Raw genomic sequence first — 15,493 nt, forward strand, 5'->3', positions numbered from 1 at the left:
TTTCTGGCGAAGAATGGGAAGGCGGCTTTCCAGAGGGGGCCCTTGGGTCAGTGATGCTTGGTTGGTCAGGCCGGGGCTGCATCATGTGTTGTGTCTGGTTGCGGCTCTTCACCGTTATTTGCGCGCCTCGGCCTCAGTGGCTGGGGATGCACTTTGGGTTGATCCAGTTTCTTTCGTTCCCTGTTTCAGGGCTCGTGTCTCCCAGGTTGTCTGCAAGGTTATTAATTAAGTCTAGCCAGCCCATGGTCTTTCCTCGTCCCCATGACGTTAGGAAGTTTGCTGCTTTTCCTGCCATCTTTGGCAACGTGTCTTGGGCTGACATTCGGGCACGGGGTTTTGGAGGTCGAACAGGGTCTTGGCTGCTTGTTATCTAGTCAACGTTCTTGGTCCTAGTCGTTCATGTGTGGCTTTAGGTGGCAGGTTGCAGCCAGTTGTCTCAACTTCGAGTTGAGATGCGAGTGGCTGCTACCTCCTGGGTAAGTCCTTCTTTTGTTTGTCTTTGGTTAGGTAGCTTTAGGGAGCCAGAGAGAACCCCCACAGAACACCAACGTTGAATGTAATGAAATGCCATTTTCTGGGTGAGCCCTGGAGGCTTCCTGGCACCCTCCCTCCGGTCGGCAGTTTTTCGCATGGGTTTTGATGCTCAGCCTCCGAACTGGAGTAGTTAGGTGGACAGCATGGGGGGGTCCAGGGCTCCCTCCTCTCCAGGAGGGGTTATCTTGAGGTTATCTTGAGATGATTTCGGGGCTTTTTAGTGTCCCCGCGGCCCAGTCCTTGACCAGGCCTCTATCCCCAGGAAGCAGCCCGTGACAGCTGACTAACACCCAGGTACCTATTTTACTGCTAGGTAACAGGGGCATAGGGTGAAAGAAACTCTGCCCATTGTTTCTCGCCGGCACCCGGGATCGAACCCGGGACCACAGGATCACAAATCCAGTGTGCTGTCCTTTCGGCTGACCGGCTCCCCTGGGTAGGGGAGGGCTGCACGGACAAGCAGCGCGGCGGCAGTGTTGTTGTGTTTGCTTGTCTCTTTAAGTAAGGGTAGTTCTGCCTCTGTTCGGTCCTCGGTTACAATTTTCTTACTACCATGTGGGGTCTGTTTTCTTATGCCTACCTTTCTGGGTGCCAACCCCCGGTCAGTATAATGCCTCCAAGGTCATTGCTCCCTTTGCCTCTCTGATGGGGGGCCAGGTTTTGGCTCGTGGTCCCTGGTAGGCTAAACTCTTAATTGACTGATGCCCCAGACTAACATAACACATACCAGCCTGATAGCTCCAGGAAGCCTCCGGGGTTCGCCCAGAAAATGGCGTTTAATTATATTCAATGCTGTATTTTTTATTAATGTTTGATAGGCTAAGAATTATATTCAATATTTTCTTTATTTACAACACGCTTAGCAAGGCATACTCGTTAGGCAAAATACGAAGTTCTGAAAGTAAATTTACATTGCAGAGTCATCATGGGCGACAACAGTCATTCATGCCGGGGTTTTGAGACTCCAACTCTAGGAAATGATCTCTGGCCCATGGGGTTTGATGTTGACCTTGCCCTGGATGGACCAGGGGCTCGAAAAGGCCCTGGAAGCAGTTTGGGCTCCAGTGGACTAGGAAATGGGGGATTAAGTTCCCTCCAGTCTACAGTAAATTCCTCTGTTAGTGGAGGTTACAATGATATTCATCATCTTTCTGGTTTGTCCTCTATTTTGCAAAGATTTGATGATTTACATCCTGGGGATATATGCCAGATGACAGACCTTACTAATTCTTTGCCAAAAGGAGATAGCGAAACTGCTCAGAGTCTTTTAGCCAAGTTAGCATGCCAAGATTTAGGACCTGATTTATCATCTGGAACAGACCCAAGCCACAAAGAATTGGAAACATCCTTATTTGATCATGCTACAAGCGGTATGGCTCATGGTGCAGGGAACAGCACTCAAGGTGTTGTGTTGTCCCACAAAACTCCTTTAGAATCAGCTGATGTATATGGAAGGATGACCTGCTACAGTGGAAAACTTGTGCTTCAACTTCGCCACATAAATTTTAACACCAACTACACTTTAAATGTAAATGAATGTTGGCTCTGTGGGGAGAAGGTAAATGCAGGATCGCAGTTATGTACCCACAAACATTCTTTAAATGGGTTGTTTCAAGTGAACGATGAGTATGTACAGATGGACATAGACCATTACATAATTCCTGAACAAGTGCTTGATCCTCCAGATGCCCACGACATGACAGATAGCGTACTTCAACATTCTGAATCGGGTTTACACCACGACCTCAATACTGCACGAGATCTCGAGTTGTCAGAAAACCTAACGGGAGGCGGAGATGGACTGAGCATGGGTGCAGATGGTCCTCCTTTACATTACTCAACAGGTCCAGACCCAGGATTGGTACCTCCTTTAAGTTCTGCTTCTAATCTCCTGAGTCAAACTATCCCTACTAACCAAAATTCTTGTTTAAACTCCTCATTTGTTCATCTGCCTCTCCCAGGAATGCCTATAACAGGCAGTCATGGTGGCATAAACTCAAACCTGCCTAGTATGGCAGTTGCAGGAAATGTTACGGAAGGTGCACTGCCAGTGTGCTCGGTAAGCACTCCAGTGTTTGGTTTAGCTCCTGCAGACCCTTTATCCACAAGTGCAATATTAGTGTCGACTCAGAGCGAAAGAAAAATATCAATGCAAAATAGTCAAGTTTCTGTGGGTAACGGTTACTCCATGGGAAATGGATTCAATAATTTTAATATAAATAATCAAATGAGTAATGGATCACTTCATAGTCAACTCGGCCATCGTGATCTTATGAGTCGAAACAAGCAGCCAATACAGTATCACCTGCCTTTCCCAAATGGAGGAGAATATTCATGCCATGACTCAGGCAATGTAGATACAATACCAGAGAAGCAGAGCGAGGTACCTTGTTTAACACCGTTGCATTCGGTATCCACTAGCTTTGATTCACGGCTACAGAGAACAGACTTGGCTCCTAGAAGAGCTGAAATTGGTGCAAAGAAAAGAAAAAGCAGAGCTCAGAGGAAGCCAAGTGTCATTCAGATGCGGGAATACAAAGCCGATATCCCAGAAAATAGTCATGAAATTTTTTTTAAAGCCGAACCTCTTGACAATTTGCCTGTGAAAAATTTTAATGCAGAGTCTGTAGAAAGTATGCATGTGAAAAATGAGTGTGTGGAAAACAGGCAAACATCAAGACCAGATGCCAGTATTGAAGACTGGATTAAGCACAATCTGCCTGAGGGGGATCTAATAGTGACTGATAATAAGATGAAATCCAGTGACAACCATTATAAACCATCAACTTTAGATTTGAAGCATAATAGTCAGAATTTGTCGTGTGAAGCTACTGGAAAATCCACTAAGCACTATATAGCTGAAAAGCCTCGTGAGCCAGACCAAACGTCTCGGTTGGTAGCCCACATGTTAAACAAAGGACTAGATCTCTCATGCCGTTTGTGCCCAAAGGACTTTGGAAAAGACATAAAAAATTACAAAATACATATGAAAGAACATGGATTAGATGAAATGGCACTCTTTGCATGCTCTTTTTGTACAAAAACATTTTCAAAAGTTAAACACTACACTCAGCACCTAAAAACACATGCTAGAACACAGCGCTTCTCTTGTCTGTTATGTAATGCGAGTTACAGCCGAGAGGCTAAGCTTCGTCGGCATATGTTATGCCACTGTCCGCAGAACCAGGAAAAGGAGCACAAATGTACAAAGTGCCCAAAGTCATTCAGTACAAAGGAATACCTTCAAGCTCACTTAAGAGTTCATGGTGGGAAAAAATATAAATGTGAAACATGTGGATTTTTCTGTTCCTCACCGTTCAATTTAGATACACACAGGAAGAAACATTTGGATGATAGACCATATAGATGTGAGTTGTGTGAGAGAACATTTGTTAGGCGAGATTTCTTGGACCAACATATGGAACAAATACATAAAAATAGTAAAAGTAAATGTGAAGTGTGTGGTAAACTCTTCTCTAGGAAAGATGTGCTAAAGAGACATCTTGCTGTCCACAACAATGAAACCTATGATTGTGAAGTGTGCTCAAAGAAATTTTCTCGGAAAGACAGACTAGCTTCTCATAAAAAGGTGCACAAGTTAAACTGTGATTACAAATGTTCTCTTTGCCCTGCCTCTTTTACTAGAAAAAACATTCTAGATAAACATGAAAAAGTACATAAAACTAAAGAACAGTGTAAAGTTTGTTACAAATTTCTCCTTTCCAAACAAAGATTGGAAAATCACATGAAACTGCACGAAAGAAATAATTCAGGTAATGGTTCCAAACACGATGGTGAAGGTATGCTTAAGTGTAATATATGTGATAAGTCCCTTACAAGCAAAGATATCCTGAGAAAGCACTTGAGAAAAATACATGGAAAGCTGCCCGAGGGAAAAAAGAAAGTGGAAGCTATGGAGAGGGAGAAAAGATTTGTCTGCCATGTGTGTTCCAAGGGGTTCACTCGAAGTTGCAGTCTTAGCACTCATCTCTTGAAAGCTCACAGTAAGGACTTGGAAGAAGATGAATTTGACGATGATCTTCCTTCAGTGCTTCAGTCTCAAAAGCTAGCAGGTGGAAGCACAGGCATTGCTAGCAGCAACCCTTCCTCCTCCTCCTCCTCCTCCTCTTGTGTGTCTACTTTAACTACAACTTACCAAAGTTTTTCAACATCAGCATCATTGCAGAATACAGTAATGTCATCCGGACTTTCTGAGTTAAGCCCAAGTGCTGGGAACCCTAGCAATATTTCATTCCCAGTTAGTATGCCTGCATCATCACCCTCTCCTTCTCACCCGCCGCCACTACCCTTGTCTTCCTCTCACTTTCCTTCCTCTGGGCCCCCAGACTCTCCCATTAACCTATCTACGGATGCCATCACCGCAGCAGCGTACCTCTTGGCATACCCAACTTACCCTTATTAGTAAATTAATCATATCGATCATGTTTTAGGTCTCCTTTTTATTTGAACATATATTGTTTGTGATGACTACCAAAGAATAGCTGAACAAGACCTGGTGAATCTTTCAGCTAATCTGTAAAGCTGAGTTTTGTATTATTATAAGTGGTTTTATATAATACATAATTTTAAGTATTTTTTTTAATTAAATAAAAGCTTATTTTTTCAGTATTGAAAATGCTTCCATTCTCTAAATTAATGGATATTTGTGATGTTGTAAATTAAAGTCAGTCTTTTATATTACTTTATATGATAAGGACTAATAAAATGTATATTGCACTTACTATGCACAGTAAACTGCATAAACTAGCCAAACTTATAATCTAAATATGGTTTACGTTGGGCTTAACCAGCAGTCAACGTTATTGTTTTCCTGTTGAGATAATTTGTTTATGTATTAATATTACAATGCATTCATCAATTTATGTCTAATAATATTGAGGGCCCAACAAAGAGCTTCAAATACTGCCTACTCCCTCTCTGGGAAAATGCTGGCTGTAATGGAAGCTTTTACTTACACTGCAAAATACGGGTGACATCAGGCACGCATTGTAAAATGTCCAGCAGACCAGGTGAGCGTTTTACAATTTTTGTATCAGAACTCATCGAGATTAGGGTCAACAAAATAGAGTACTGTTTACTAGAATTCCCTAAGAATATTTATCATACAAGGGTAAATATTAATAAAGTAAATAAAAATAATATTTAACAATTGTTTTAAATTACAGTACAGTACTGTATAATAATTTAATGTGACTTATCTTCTATATATGTATACACACCACACTTGGATCACACTCAGTGTGATCTGAAGGTGGCGTAAGTGTGTGAACACTATACCGTAGGCCAGAGTGTGGTCGACTCGACTGTAAATCCCTGGCTGGGCAATTAGGTGATTACATTTAGGTAATTACACACATTCATACATACATATACGTACATACATATACATACATACATACATACATACATACATACATAATATACATACATGTATACATAATATACATACATGTATACATAATATACATACATGCTGTATATGTACATACATGGGTACCACCTTTGGTGCAAGTGTGTACAGAGGTGGAGAGCATGCCCATGTTACAGCAAGTATTTCCCATCTGGACTGAGACACTGAAGCACTGGAACAAGAAACTGGCTGCTCTTGGGTCTCTGGTTTGCCTTATGAGATCCTCACAAACCCTCCTTCAGAAACTGAAGTGCACATTTACCCCAGACAATTAGTGTCTCTGAGCCTATTGGTATGAACCTGTAACAATGTCCTGAGCCCCTATACTTACTAGTTTTCTGGGCCTCCCTTGAAGGTGGTATCTCAGTCACTGTCAGATGCACTGTACTGTAGATAGGTGTTGACCAATGTAGAGACACACGTATTCCCAGACAACCTGTTTTATGATTTCACCAAGGATGCAGGGTGACTCCATCTCAGTGCTTGTGATTTGTCAGGTCTGCACATTGGGAGTGTGGGACACTTGGCAGTAACCCAGCTCTTCTTAATTATTTCATTGATTTGTGACTAGCAAACTTTCCCTATTGACTTATAACAAAGGAGACCACGTTGGTCATATTTACAGATGCAGATACATCTGTGTTCGGTGGAGATAGGGGCCATAAGGCAAAGTACAACACCAATATTTTTTAAGCCTGATGGTCCATGTGGGTGCCCAAGGAAGATTTAGGGAAACTGACAGGAAGTTCCCAGCATGAGGGACTTGCACAGTGAGGAGGTATGCTTTATCTTTCCCAGAAGCTGCCTCCAGCATTGTTGAGGCAATGCTTCACTATGGGGCTATTCAAATGGGTCTGTTTGCATTTGGAGAAGTTAGTCATGGTGAAGAATTTGAAGGAATATCCCACTGGCTGGTGCCTTCAGTGAACTTGGGACCATGAATCCCAGCGAAGTCTCTTGTGCTCTGGTAGGATCTCTCTCACTAATTCACTTGCAGCACTGGTTGAGAATAGAAATTCAGGCACTGCTATCTGTGTTGCCATGTGGATACCTATGCCACCAAGTCTAACTGGGAGCATTACTTGGTCATGTTAGTCATATTCAAAGAAGAAGTTTAACATTTTTATTGATATTGCATTTAGAAGCTCACCATAATCTCATATTTTTGGACAAGTCAAAAAGATGATCTGCACCTTTAGAAATAGGTAAGCCTGGGCAATGTCATAAACCTTATGAGGATGTATAAAGTATCACAGGCATCTAAAATACCTATTCTTTCTTTCCTTCTCTACAGGTTGTTGAGTTTTTCTTTGAGGATTACAGCAACCGTATTCAAATCCAAAGCATGCCCCTAGCTGCACACTGTCAGTGGGGGATGATCACCAAGCTTGGTAAAGCAAATCTTGCTACATCTATGATCGATTGGTTAGGCAAAATGATTTCAAATCTAACTCAGATTTATAATGCATCCTTACTCTTCTCCATTAGATTTCACTAGCTGTAGATCCTCAAACTAGGACTCCTGTGTTCCTGCCAGAGTGCCATGTTCCAGGAACCAGATGTTGAGCTTGCTGGTCAACCTGAATGTCACCTTCATAACAGCTATGCAGAAAAGGAGAGGAGTAAGGGGTTTTTGGTTACCCTCAGATAGAAATCTTTGTGTCTGCCTGAAATTCAAAGACTCCCATTCTATATAGCCTCATTTCCATTCTCTAAAATCTTCAGTTGGATGCCTTTTGGGTGGACTACGGTGGAAGTTTCTCTCTTCCCTCCGGTTCGGCTGCTGCTCCTAGTTCTTTGCAGACTGGAGACATTTGCAGGCAGTGATCCTTCTGGATCCTTTGTGGCTGGCTCAGCTGTGGCTTCCGTCTCTTTGAGCTCATTGTATGGACCCACATTTTTTTTGTGGCTCTGCAGCCAGAGAGGATCAGTTGAAGATGTACCTCAATGGTTTGAGGCTTTCTACCGATCTTCACGTCTGGACTTTCTCATTCTGGTGTACAACCATTTGTATAGTTTGCAGGTGATGGGTCTTTTAGTATCACATTTGTGATTTCTCAATGACAATTTGAGGTTGCTTGGCATTCATTTTAGCTTTTTCTGTCCTTTTGCTGCTTGTCTTTTGTTTCTATTTCAGTGGTTTTGTCACTGTTAAATTGCTTTTTCTTGATTGGTATCTTAGGCCCAATACTATTGCTTCTTATTGGTTGGCTTTAATACAGCTGCTTCATTGGCATTTGGTGTTGATTTTTTTTCAGCGCAGTTTTGCAATTTGTGTTGTGCCTCCTCTCACCTCTGATCTGCTAATGTTGCTCCTGAGCCTTCTTGATCTCTGGATTGGGTCCTGGTTCTTATCTCATCTTCATGCTTCCCTGTATTTTCTCCAGTCTTGGCTCTCTGTTTTAAGGATTTGTTTCTGGGGGGAAACCCCTTATGGGTACCTGAAGCCATTTCACCTGAGATGTCTCCCAACTACTAGGTTACATCAGCAGTGGAGTTCTGTTTTGCCTACTGGGGACCAGAGCCAAAATCTCATCCCTCTCACAGAGGTGCAGAGAGCAGGTGACACTACCACTTCACTAGGAAAGCATCCAGAAAGTCACTTAACCACTACAGTCCGCTGTAGGGTTCAAAGAGATCAAGCCTCAAAACTGCCAAATGAACTTCTCCAACAATGTAAACAAACGATTGAATCTCTAGAAACAAGCATAAGCTTGTTAGCACTGCCCCTACCAGTTTGGGAGGGCTAGAGCTCCCAGTGTCCACAAGTCTATGATACCAGTTCTAGAAGGGAACTATTAGGAGGAGCAGATGCACAAATGAAAGCACCCCCCCCCTCCCCCATCCTCCCCAACCGATGACCTGAAAGGAAAGGAGGGAATCGGGGAGCCACCAGGGCTCACTCAGAAAGAGTATGGTGGCCATTTTCAATTCCCCATAAAGTAAGACACAGCCATATATATGTATATACTGTACATTAATAAACAAATACAAACTTTTGTATCTTGTATTTCATTACATTCAACCCTTGTGGCTCCCTGAAGCTAACTGCAGAAAAGAAAGAAAGGGACTCACCAGGGAGCAGGAGAGAAACTGCAGGCAGTCACAGCAGTGACAAGACACCAGGTCGAGAGATGCGCCTTGAGGCGACACAGACACGATGAGGCCCGAGAACACCAACTAAATACTGGGCCGCCAGAACCCTGGTAGACTGCCACTCTACCCCCCCTTTCCCATGCTCGAATATGAGCCCAGGATACATCAGCAAAAACCACAGTGAGAGCAGTGTATTTCCCAACATTTTGGGCACGAGGGTAAACCACAGGCTGGCTAGATTTGATGACACTGCAAATGACCATGGAAACATGAGCCTTGCACCAAGGAACCAAGGAAACCCGATCAACTCGTGGAGCATTCACCGAGACAGAATTGGTAGCACAAAGATAGAAGTGGAGAGCTGCCACCTGACACAGCATATGATGCACCCATGACCTGTTCTTATGCTATATTAGTGATCTATTATTATATGGTCAAGGTATGTCTTAATTTGTTCCATAGAAAATATTACAAACTTTGCAAGGAATTTTTAAACAACTATTACTAATAGACTTTGAAAATTATATTTTTATATCAAGATTCCTGAATGACATATTGAATTTTTTTTTAGTCATTTAGGAATTTAAGTGAAGTTGTCATAAAATAGGAGAATTAGTGTGATCTTTATTTTACATTTTTTTTTCAAACTAAAGAAAGCATTTTAAACAATTTGACAAGATTTTTCAATGAGAAGCTGATACAGTATATAGTATCAAATTCATCGTTCGTATATTCAGGACTACATGTTCATAAAGGTCTCTTTTTTGACAGCCCAAAATTAAGAGAATATGACATACTTCTGAATGCAGTATCAGTGAAAGTGTTAAGCTTCTCCCTTTAAGATGACTAATAGGACCAAGCAATGCTTCCAATTAAACTCGGTGGTACAGGTATCCGTGCAAGGCAACACAGATAACCTTGCCTGTATTCCAATCCTTGACCAGTGCTGCTAGTGAATTAGTGAGAGCCTACCAGAACTCATCGACTTGAGAATGGTCCAGGACGGACCGAAACAGTCGTTGTCCCTTCAACTTCTAGTGTGTGGTCTGGTCAACCTACCAGAACTCTTAAGAAACTTCATTGGGATTCATAATCCCAAATTCACTGAAGGAGCCAGTCAGCGTGATATTCTTTCAAGTTCTTTACCATAACCAACTTCTCCAAATGACTGCAAGCAGACCCACTGGGACAGCCCCAGAGTGCTGTATGCAGTATATAGAGAAAAATAAAGTTTGCTTCCTTGCTTGTGCAAACTTCCCCCTCATGCCGTTGTGTCCCCTTTTAATTGTCCCTAAAATTTCCTTGGGTACCTGTCTGGACCATCAGGCCTTAACCACCTAAAGTGCAGTCATCATCATATATTGATTCATAGGTAATGCGGTTATCAAATGTTGATTTAAACTATTATTTATTTGGTTTTACATGACTGATGCTAATATGAATATAATAGTCTTATAGGAATGTATTGGAATTTGCCTTGACACATGAAAAAATCTGGCTATTGTTTCATGATTGCTTACTATGCAAATGCAGTTGTCATCATAAATGTTACTATTCCAGTGCAGTGATTGTCATAGGTATAAAATTTCATTAGAATTACTATACATGATATGTATATGGTAGGCATCCTACAGTCTCGGGAGACTATGGAGTTGCGCTTGGGTTGTTGAGGCTGGAGTGTCCTTTCCAGGAACAAAGCCTGGGTAGGTCAATATGGAGGAAAAGCTGTTACCCATGCAGCAGGTCCCCCCCTCTCCTTGATGCTGAAATTGTCCAATGTAAAGGCAAACACTAATATGCTTGGTTCCAGCGCCATCACAGGAGCTGCCAGAACGAGGTTGAAGTCTAGTCAACCTTGGTGAAAGAAATGTATACTGATACATGTGATTTTCATAACTATAATTCACTGTGTCGGGGACAGGAAGCCAGAGTGTATTCATACACGTTAGGTTTTTATCGAGGTCCCCTCCCAGCCCAGGGTTGAATTACTGACCCCTGCCCAGGATGCAACCCCACAAGAAGCTGACTAACTCCTGAGTATCCTACTTGCTGCTAGGTGAAAGGAAATGTGCCCACCCATTTTTGTCCCGCCCGGGATTCGAACCCGGAATTCTCGATTGTGCGTTAAGAATGAACCCGACTGTATTACCAGGACCCTATGGTTGTAATGAAGAAAACCAGGTCAACCAATCATTTATTTTAACATTGTAATAAAGGAGCTACAGAAGGCCTATTGCCTCATGCATGAAGGAATTTAGGAGGCAGTTTCTATTTATATCCTCCCAAACTCATTCTTATATGAATGAATGAATGAATGTACATTATTAATAAGAACTAAGGAAATTGCAGAAGACCTATTACGTTCTGCAGTTTCCTTAGTTATTATTGATTGATTCATAAATTCATTGATACGTTTATACATAGGATCACGTAGACATGCAAGGTCAGTGTTGAGTGTGTGGTTTGGGCAGTGTGTTTTGCTGTCAGCAAGTTCTTGTGTTGACAGATGGGGTGGGGCCGCCACATGCTCAACTTGTTCAGTACTCAAAACTGGCAACAATGTATATATAGTATTAAGTTTATTTCCATTTATATATAAATTTTGCATACAAATTAATAATTTTTTAAGGGAAAAATATTGTTTTTGTTTTCTTTGTCTATATCCAAAGCTGCACGTTGGGGGTTAAGTACAGGTACTGGTGTTGCCCTTCACCTTGCCGCCCCTATCTCCACCGAACACAGGTACTGTATATCCGTGGCAGTGCAATGGTAGACAAATATGGGGTCCATCTGTCATAAGTCAGAGGGAAAGACTGCTAGGCATAAAGCACTGAATGACAACATAAAGCTAAGTTTGGTTACAGCTAAGTGTCCTACATAAAGGTAACCCAAAATATACAGACCTGACAACAGTCATAAGCAATCAGCTGGAATTACCCCTGCAACCTTGGAGAGATCACAAACAGCTTGTCTGAGACTATTCATGTGCATCTTCATTGGCTGCCACCTTCAGAGAGGGCCCAGAAAACTAGTAAGTACAGAGGCTTAGGACATTGTTGGAGGTTTGTACCAATAGGCTCAGTGACCCTAGGCATTTGTGGTAAATGTGCATTAAGTTTCTGACGAATGTTGGGTGAGGAACTCATATGGCAAACCAGAGACTCAAGGGCAGTCAGTTCCTGCTCTAGCAACACAATGTTGTGATCCAGAGTTTATAAATGTTTGCTGTCTCATAGGCACTCTCCCCACCTTCGATCAAGAGTAATGATTGAGCCCAGTGCTGATGCAGGATGCAACAGAAAGGGGTGGGTTGCTATCGGTTCGTTTAGAGCAACAGTACACAGTATGTGGATGAAGAGTTCTATGTACATATCACTACAAGTAAGGGAGAGCCACAATTGATCTGCGCTCCATGGATAATGTATATGTAAGGCCGACATAGTGTGCTAGGTATCAACTGCTTCATGATACAGAAGCAAGATTGGTAGGTTTCCAAGCAGACCAAAGTACAGTATGATTAAAGATCAAAACAAATAGTTTTTGAATTTGTAATGTAATTTTTTTACATATACACTGGAGTATACTATATCATAATAAAGTACAGTACGAATTTAGTACGTGGAGTTATAACTGATGTAGAGGTTTTCTTGGCATTCTTTAGTGCAGTTTCTGTCCACTCATGTTGAGTGTGATAAACCCAGCTATCACAAAATAGCTGACAGGTATGGTTTGCCCAGGTGTGTGAACTATGGCTGACAGGTATGGTTTACCCAGGTGTGTGAACTATGGCTGACAGGTATGGTTTACCCAGGTGTGTGAACTATGGCTGACAGGTATGGTTTGCCCAGGTGTGTGAACTATGGCTGACAGGTATGGTTTGCCCAGGTGTGTGAACTATGGCTGACAGGTATGGTTTACCCAGGTGTGTGAACTATGGCTGACAGGATGGTTTACCCAGGTGTGTGAACTATGGCTGACAGGTATGGTTTGCCCAGGTGTGTGAACTATGGCTGACAGGTATGGTTTTCTCAGGTGTGTGAACTATGGCTGACAGGTATGGTTTGCCCAGGTGTGTGAACTATGGCTGACAGGTATGGTTTGCCCAGGTGTGTGAACTATGGCTGACAGGTATGGTTTGCTCAGGTGTGTGAACTATGGCTGACAGGTATGGTTTGCTCAGGTGTGTGAACTATGGCTGACAGGTATGGTTTGCCCAGGTGTGTGAACTATGGCTGACAGGTATGGTTTGCTCAGATGTGTGAACTATGGCTGACAGGATGGTTTACCCAGGTGTGTGAACTATGGCTGACAGGTATGGTTTGCCCAGGTGTGTGAACTATGGCTGACAGGTATGGTTTTCTCAGGTGTGTGAACTATGGCTGACAGGTATGGTTTGCCCAGGTGTGTGAACTATGGCTGACAGGTATGGTTTGCCCAGGTGTGTGAACTATGGCTGACAGGTATGGTTTGCTCAGGTGTGTGAACTATGGCTGACAGTTATGATTTGCTCAGGTGTGTGAACTATGGCTGACAGGTATGGTTTGCTCAGGTGTGTGAACTATGGCTGACAGGTATGGTTTGCCCAGGTGTGAGAACTATGGCTGACAGGTATGGTTTGCCCAGGTGTGTGAACTATGGCTGACAGGTATGGTTTGCCCAGGTGTGTGAACTATGGCTGACAGGTATGGTTTGCCCAGGTGTGTGAACTATGGCTGACAGGTATGGTTTGCCCAGGTGTGTGAACTATGGCTGACAGGTATGGTTTGCCCAGGTGTGTGAACTATGGCTGACAGGTATGGTTTGCCCAGGTGTGTGAACTATGGCTGACAGGTATAGTTTGCCCAGGTGTGTGAACTATGGCTGACAGTTATGGTTTGCCTAAGTGTGTGAACTATGGCTGACAGGTATGGTTTGCCCAGGTGTGTGAACTATGGCTGACAGGTATGGTTTGCCCAGGTGTGTGAACTATGGCTGACAGGTATGGTTTGCCCAGGTGTGTGAACTATGGCTGACAGGTATAGTTTGCCCAGGTGTGTGAACTATGGCTGACAGTTATGGTTTGCCTAAGTGTGTGAACTATGGCTGACAGGTATGGTTTGCCCAGGTGTGTGAACTATGGCTGACAGGTATAGTTTGCCCAGGTGTGTGAACTATGGCTGACAGGTATGGTTTGCCCAGGTGTGTGAACTATGGCTGACAGGTATGGTTTGCCCAGGTGTGTGAACTATGGCTGACAGTTATGGTTTGCCCAGGTGTGTGAACTATGGCTGACAGGTATAGTTTGCCCAGGTGTGTGAACTATGGCTGACAGGTATAGTTTGCCCAGGTGTGTGAACTATGGCTGACAGGTATGGTTTGCACAGGTGTGTGAACTGAACTACTTTTTTTTTATAAATATTGTCTTTAATATTTTTTACATTTTCATTTTATTAATTTTGAATATTTAGTGCATTTATAATTAATATACAATAAAATGTCATCTGTATTTAGATTTTTTAATAGATTCTAACAAATTGCATATATTTTTGTAATGATATAGATCATTTAATTCCTACAGTATTCTATATTCTAAAATATGGATGCATTGTATAGAAATCAATGCTTATTTAAACATTATTGAATTGATAATTCCTCTGTATGTATTTTTTCACAATATTAAAGTAGTCAAAGTTGCCCTTACCTAAAACAAGTGATTATATTTTTCCAGATTACAGGTGTCCTTTTGAGCCACCCTGGCTATAAGGGTATAATAATGGCTTATATTTATTCAAATTAAATGTTAATAGTTAGCATTTTTGCTTACATGTAGATTTTTTATACTGAATATACTTTTATGCCAAACTTGCTTTATCTATTATCCTGAAGGTGTAATTAAAATTGCCATTATTAACTAGTTTTAGGGATCCAAACTTACATGTGCGAGAGAAGGGTGATGTATGCACAGGTGACGATAGCTTTGTCAACTGATTTCCATTTTTTATTTTTTTTTTGCATTCTCTAATTCTGTGGGTTGGCTATAACCTAGGCTAAGGGCAACAAAATGCAGTATTAAGCAAACTGTGACCTCCAAAATGCTAAATATATTTCTGGGGGTAAACAATATCAGTTCTCCTACTTTGCAATCAGAAATATAATTTAAATTTTTTTCCTTAAAAAGAGGATAAAGTTGAAGGAAAAATAGGAATAGACAGATTAAATAAATTCAAATTAAATACAGTAATACAGTAGTGTATGTTCCTTTGAAGACTATGGTGGTCCACTATATGCATGACACACCACACTTGCAAACATAACACCTTATGACTGCAACTTTAGTTCAGTAGCTAAGTCTTTTTTATGGCAAGTATTTTGGTGGATTTGGTCCTTCAAACTGTTACATGATTGGTCAAAAGTACTGTCACAGCCTTGTTAAACAACACACTACAGTACAGT

General features: G+C 41.9%; 1 protein-coding gene across 1 annotated transcript in view; it reads left to right on the forward strand.

Annotated features, from left to right (window-relative positions):
- LOC123768901 (uncharacterized) overlaps positions 1 to 5,096 on the forward strand; it is a 46,604-nt gene extending 41,508 nt beyond the window's left edge. The window contains exon 2 of the mRNA XM_045759689.2: positions 1,453 to 5,096. Coding sequence (XP_045615645.2) covers positions 1,460 to 4,957 — 3,498 coding nt within the window. The 5' untranslated portion in view covers positions 1,453 to 1,459 and the 3' untranslated portion in view covers positions 4,958 to 5,096. The remainder of the gene's footprint in view (positions 1 to 1,452) is intronic.
- The last annotated feature ends 10,397 nt before the right edge of the window (positions 5,097 to 15,493 follow it).

Source organism: Procambarus clarkii, chromosome 64 (genome assembly GCF_040958095.1).
Source record: "Procambarus clarkii isolate CNS0578487 chromosome 64, FALCON_Pclarkii_2.0, whole genome shotgun sequence".
Classification (NCBI taxonomy): domain Eukaryota; kingdom Metazoa; phylum Arthropoda; class Malacostraca; order Decapoda; family Cambaridae; genus Procambarus; species Procambarus clarkii.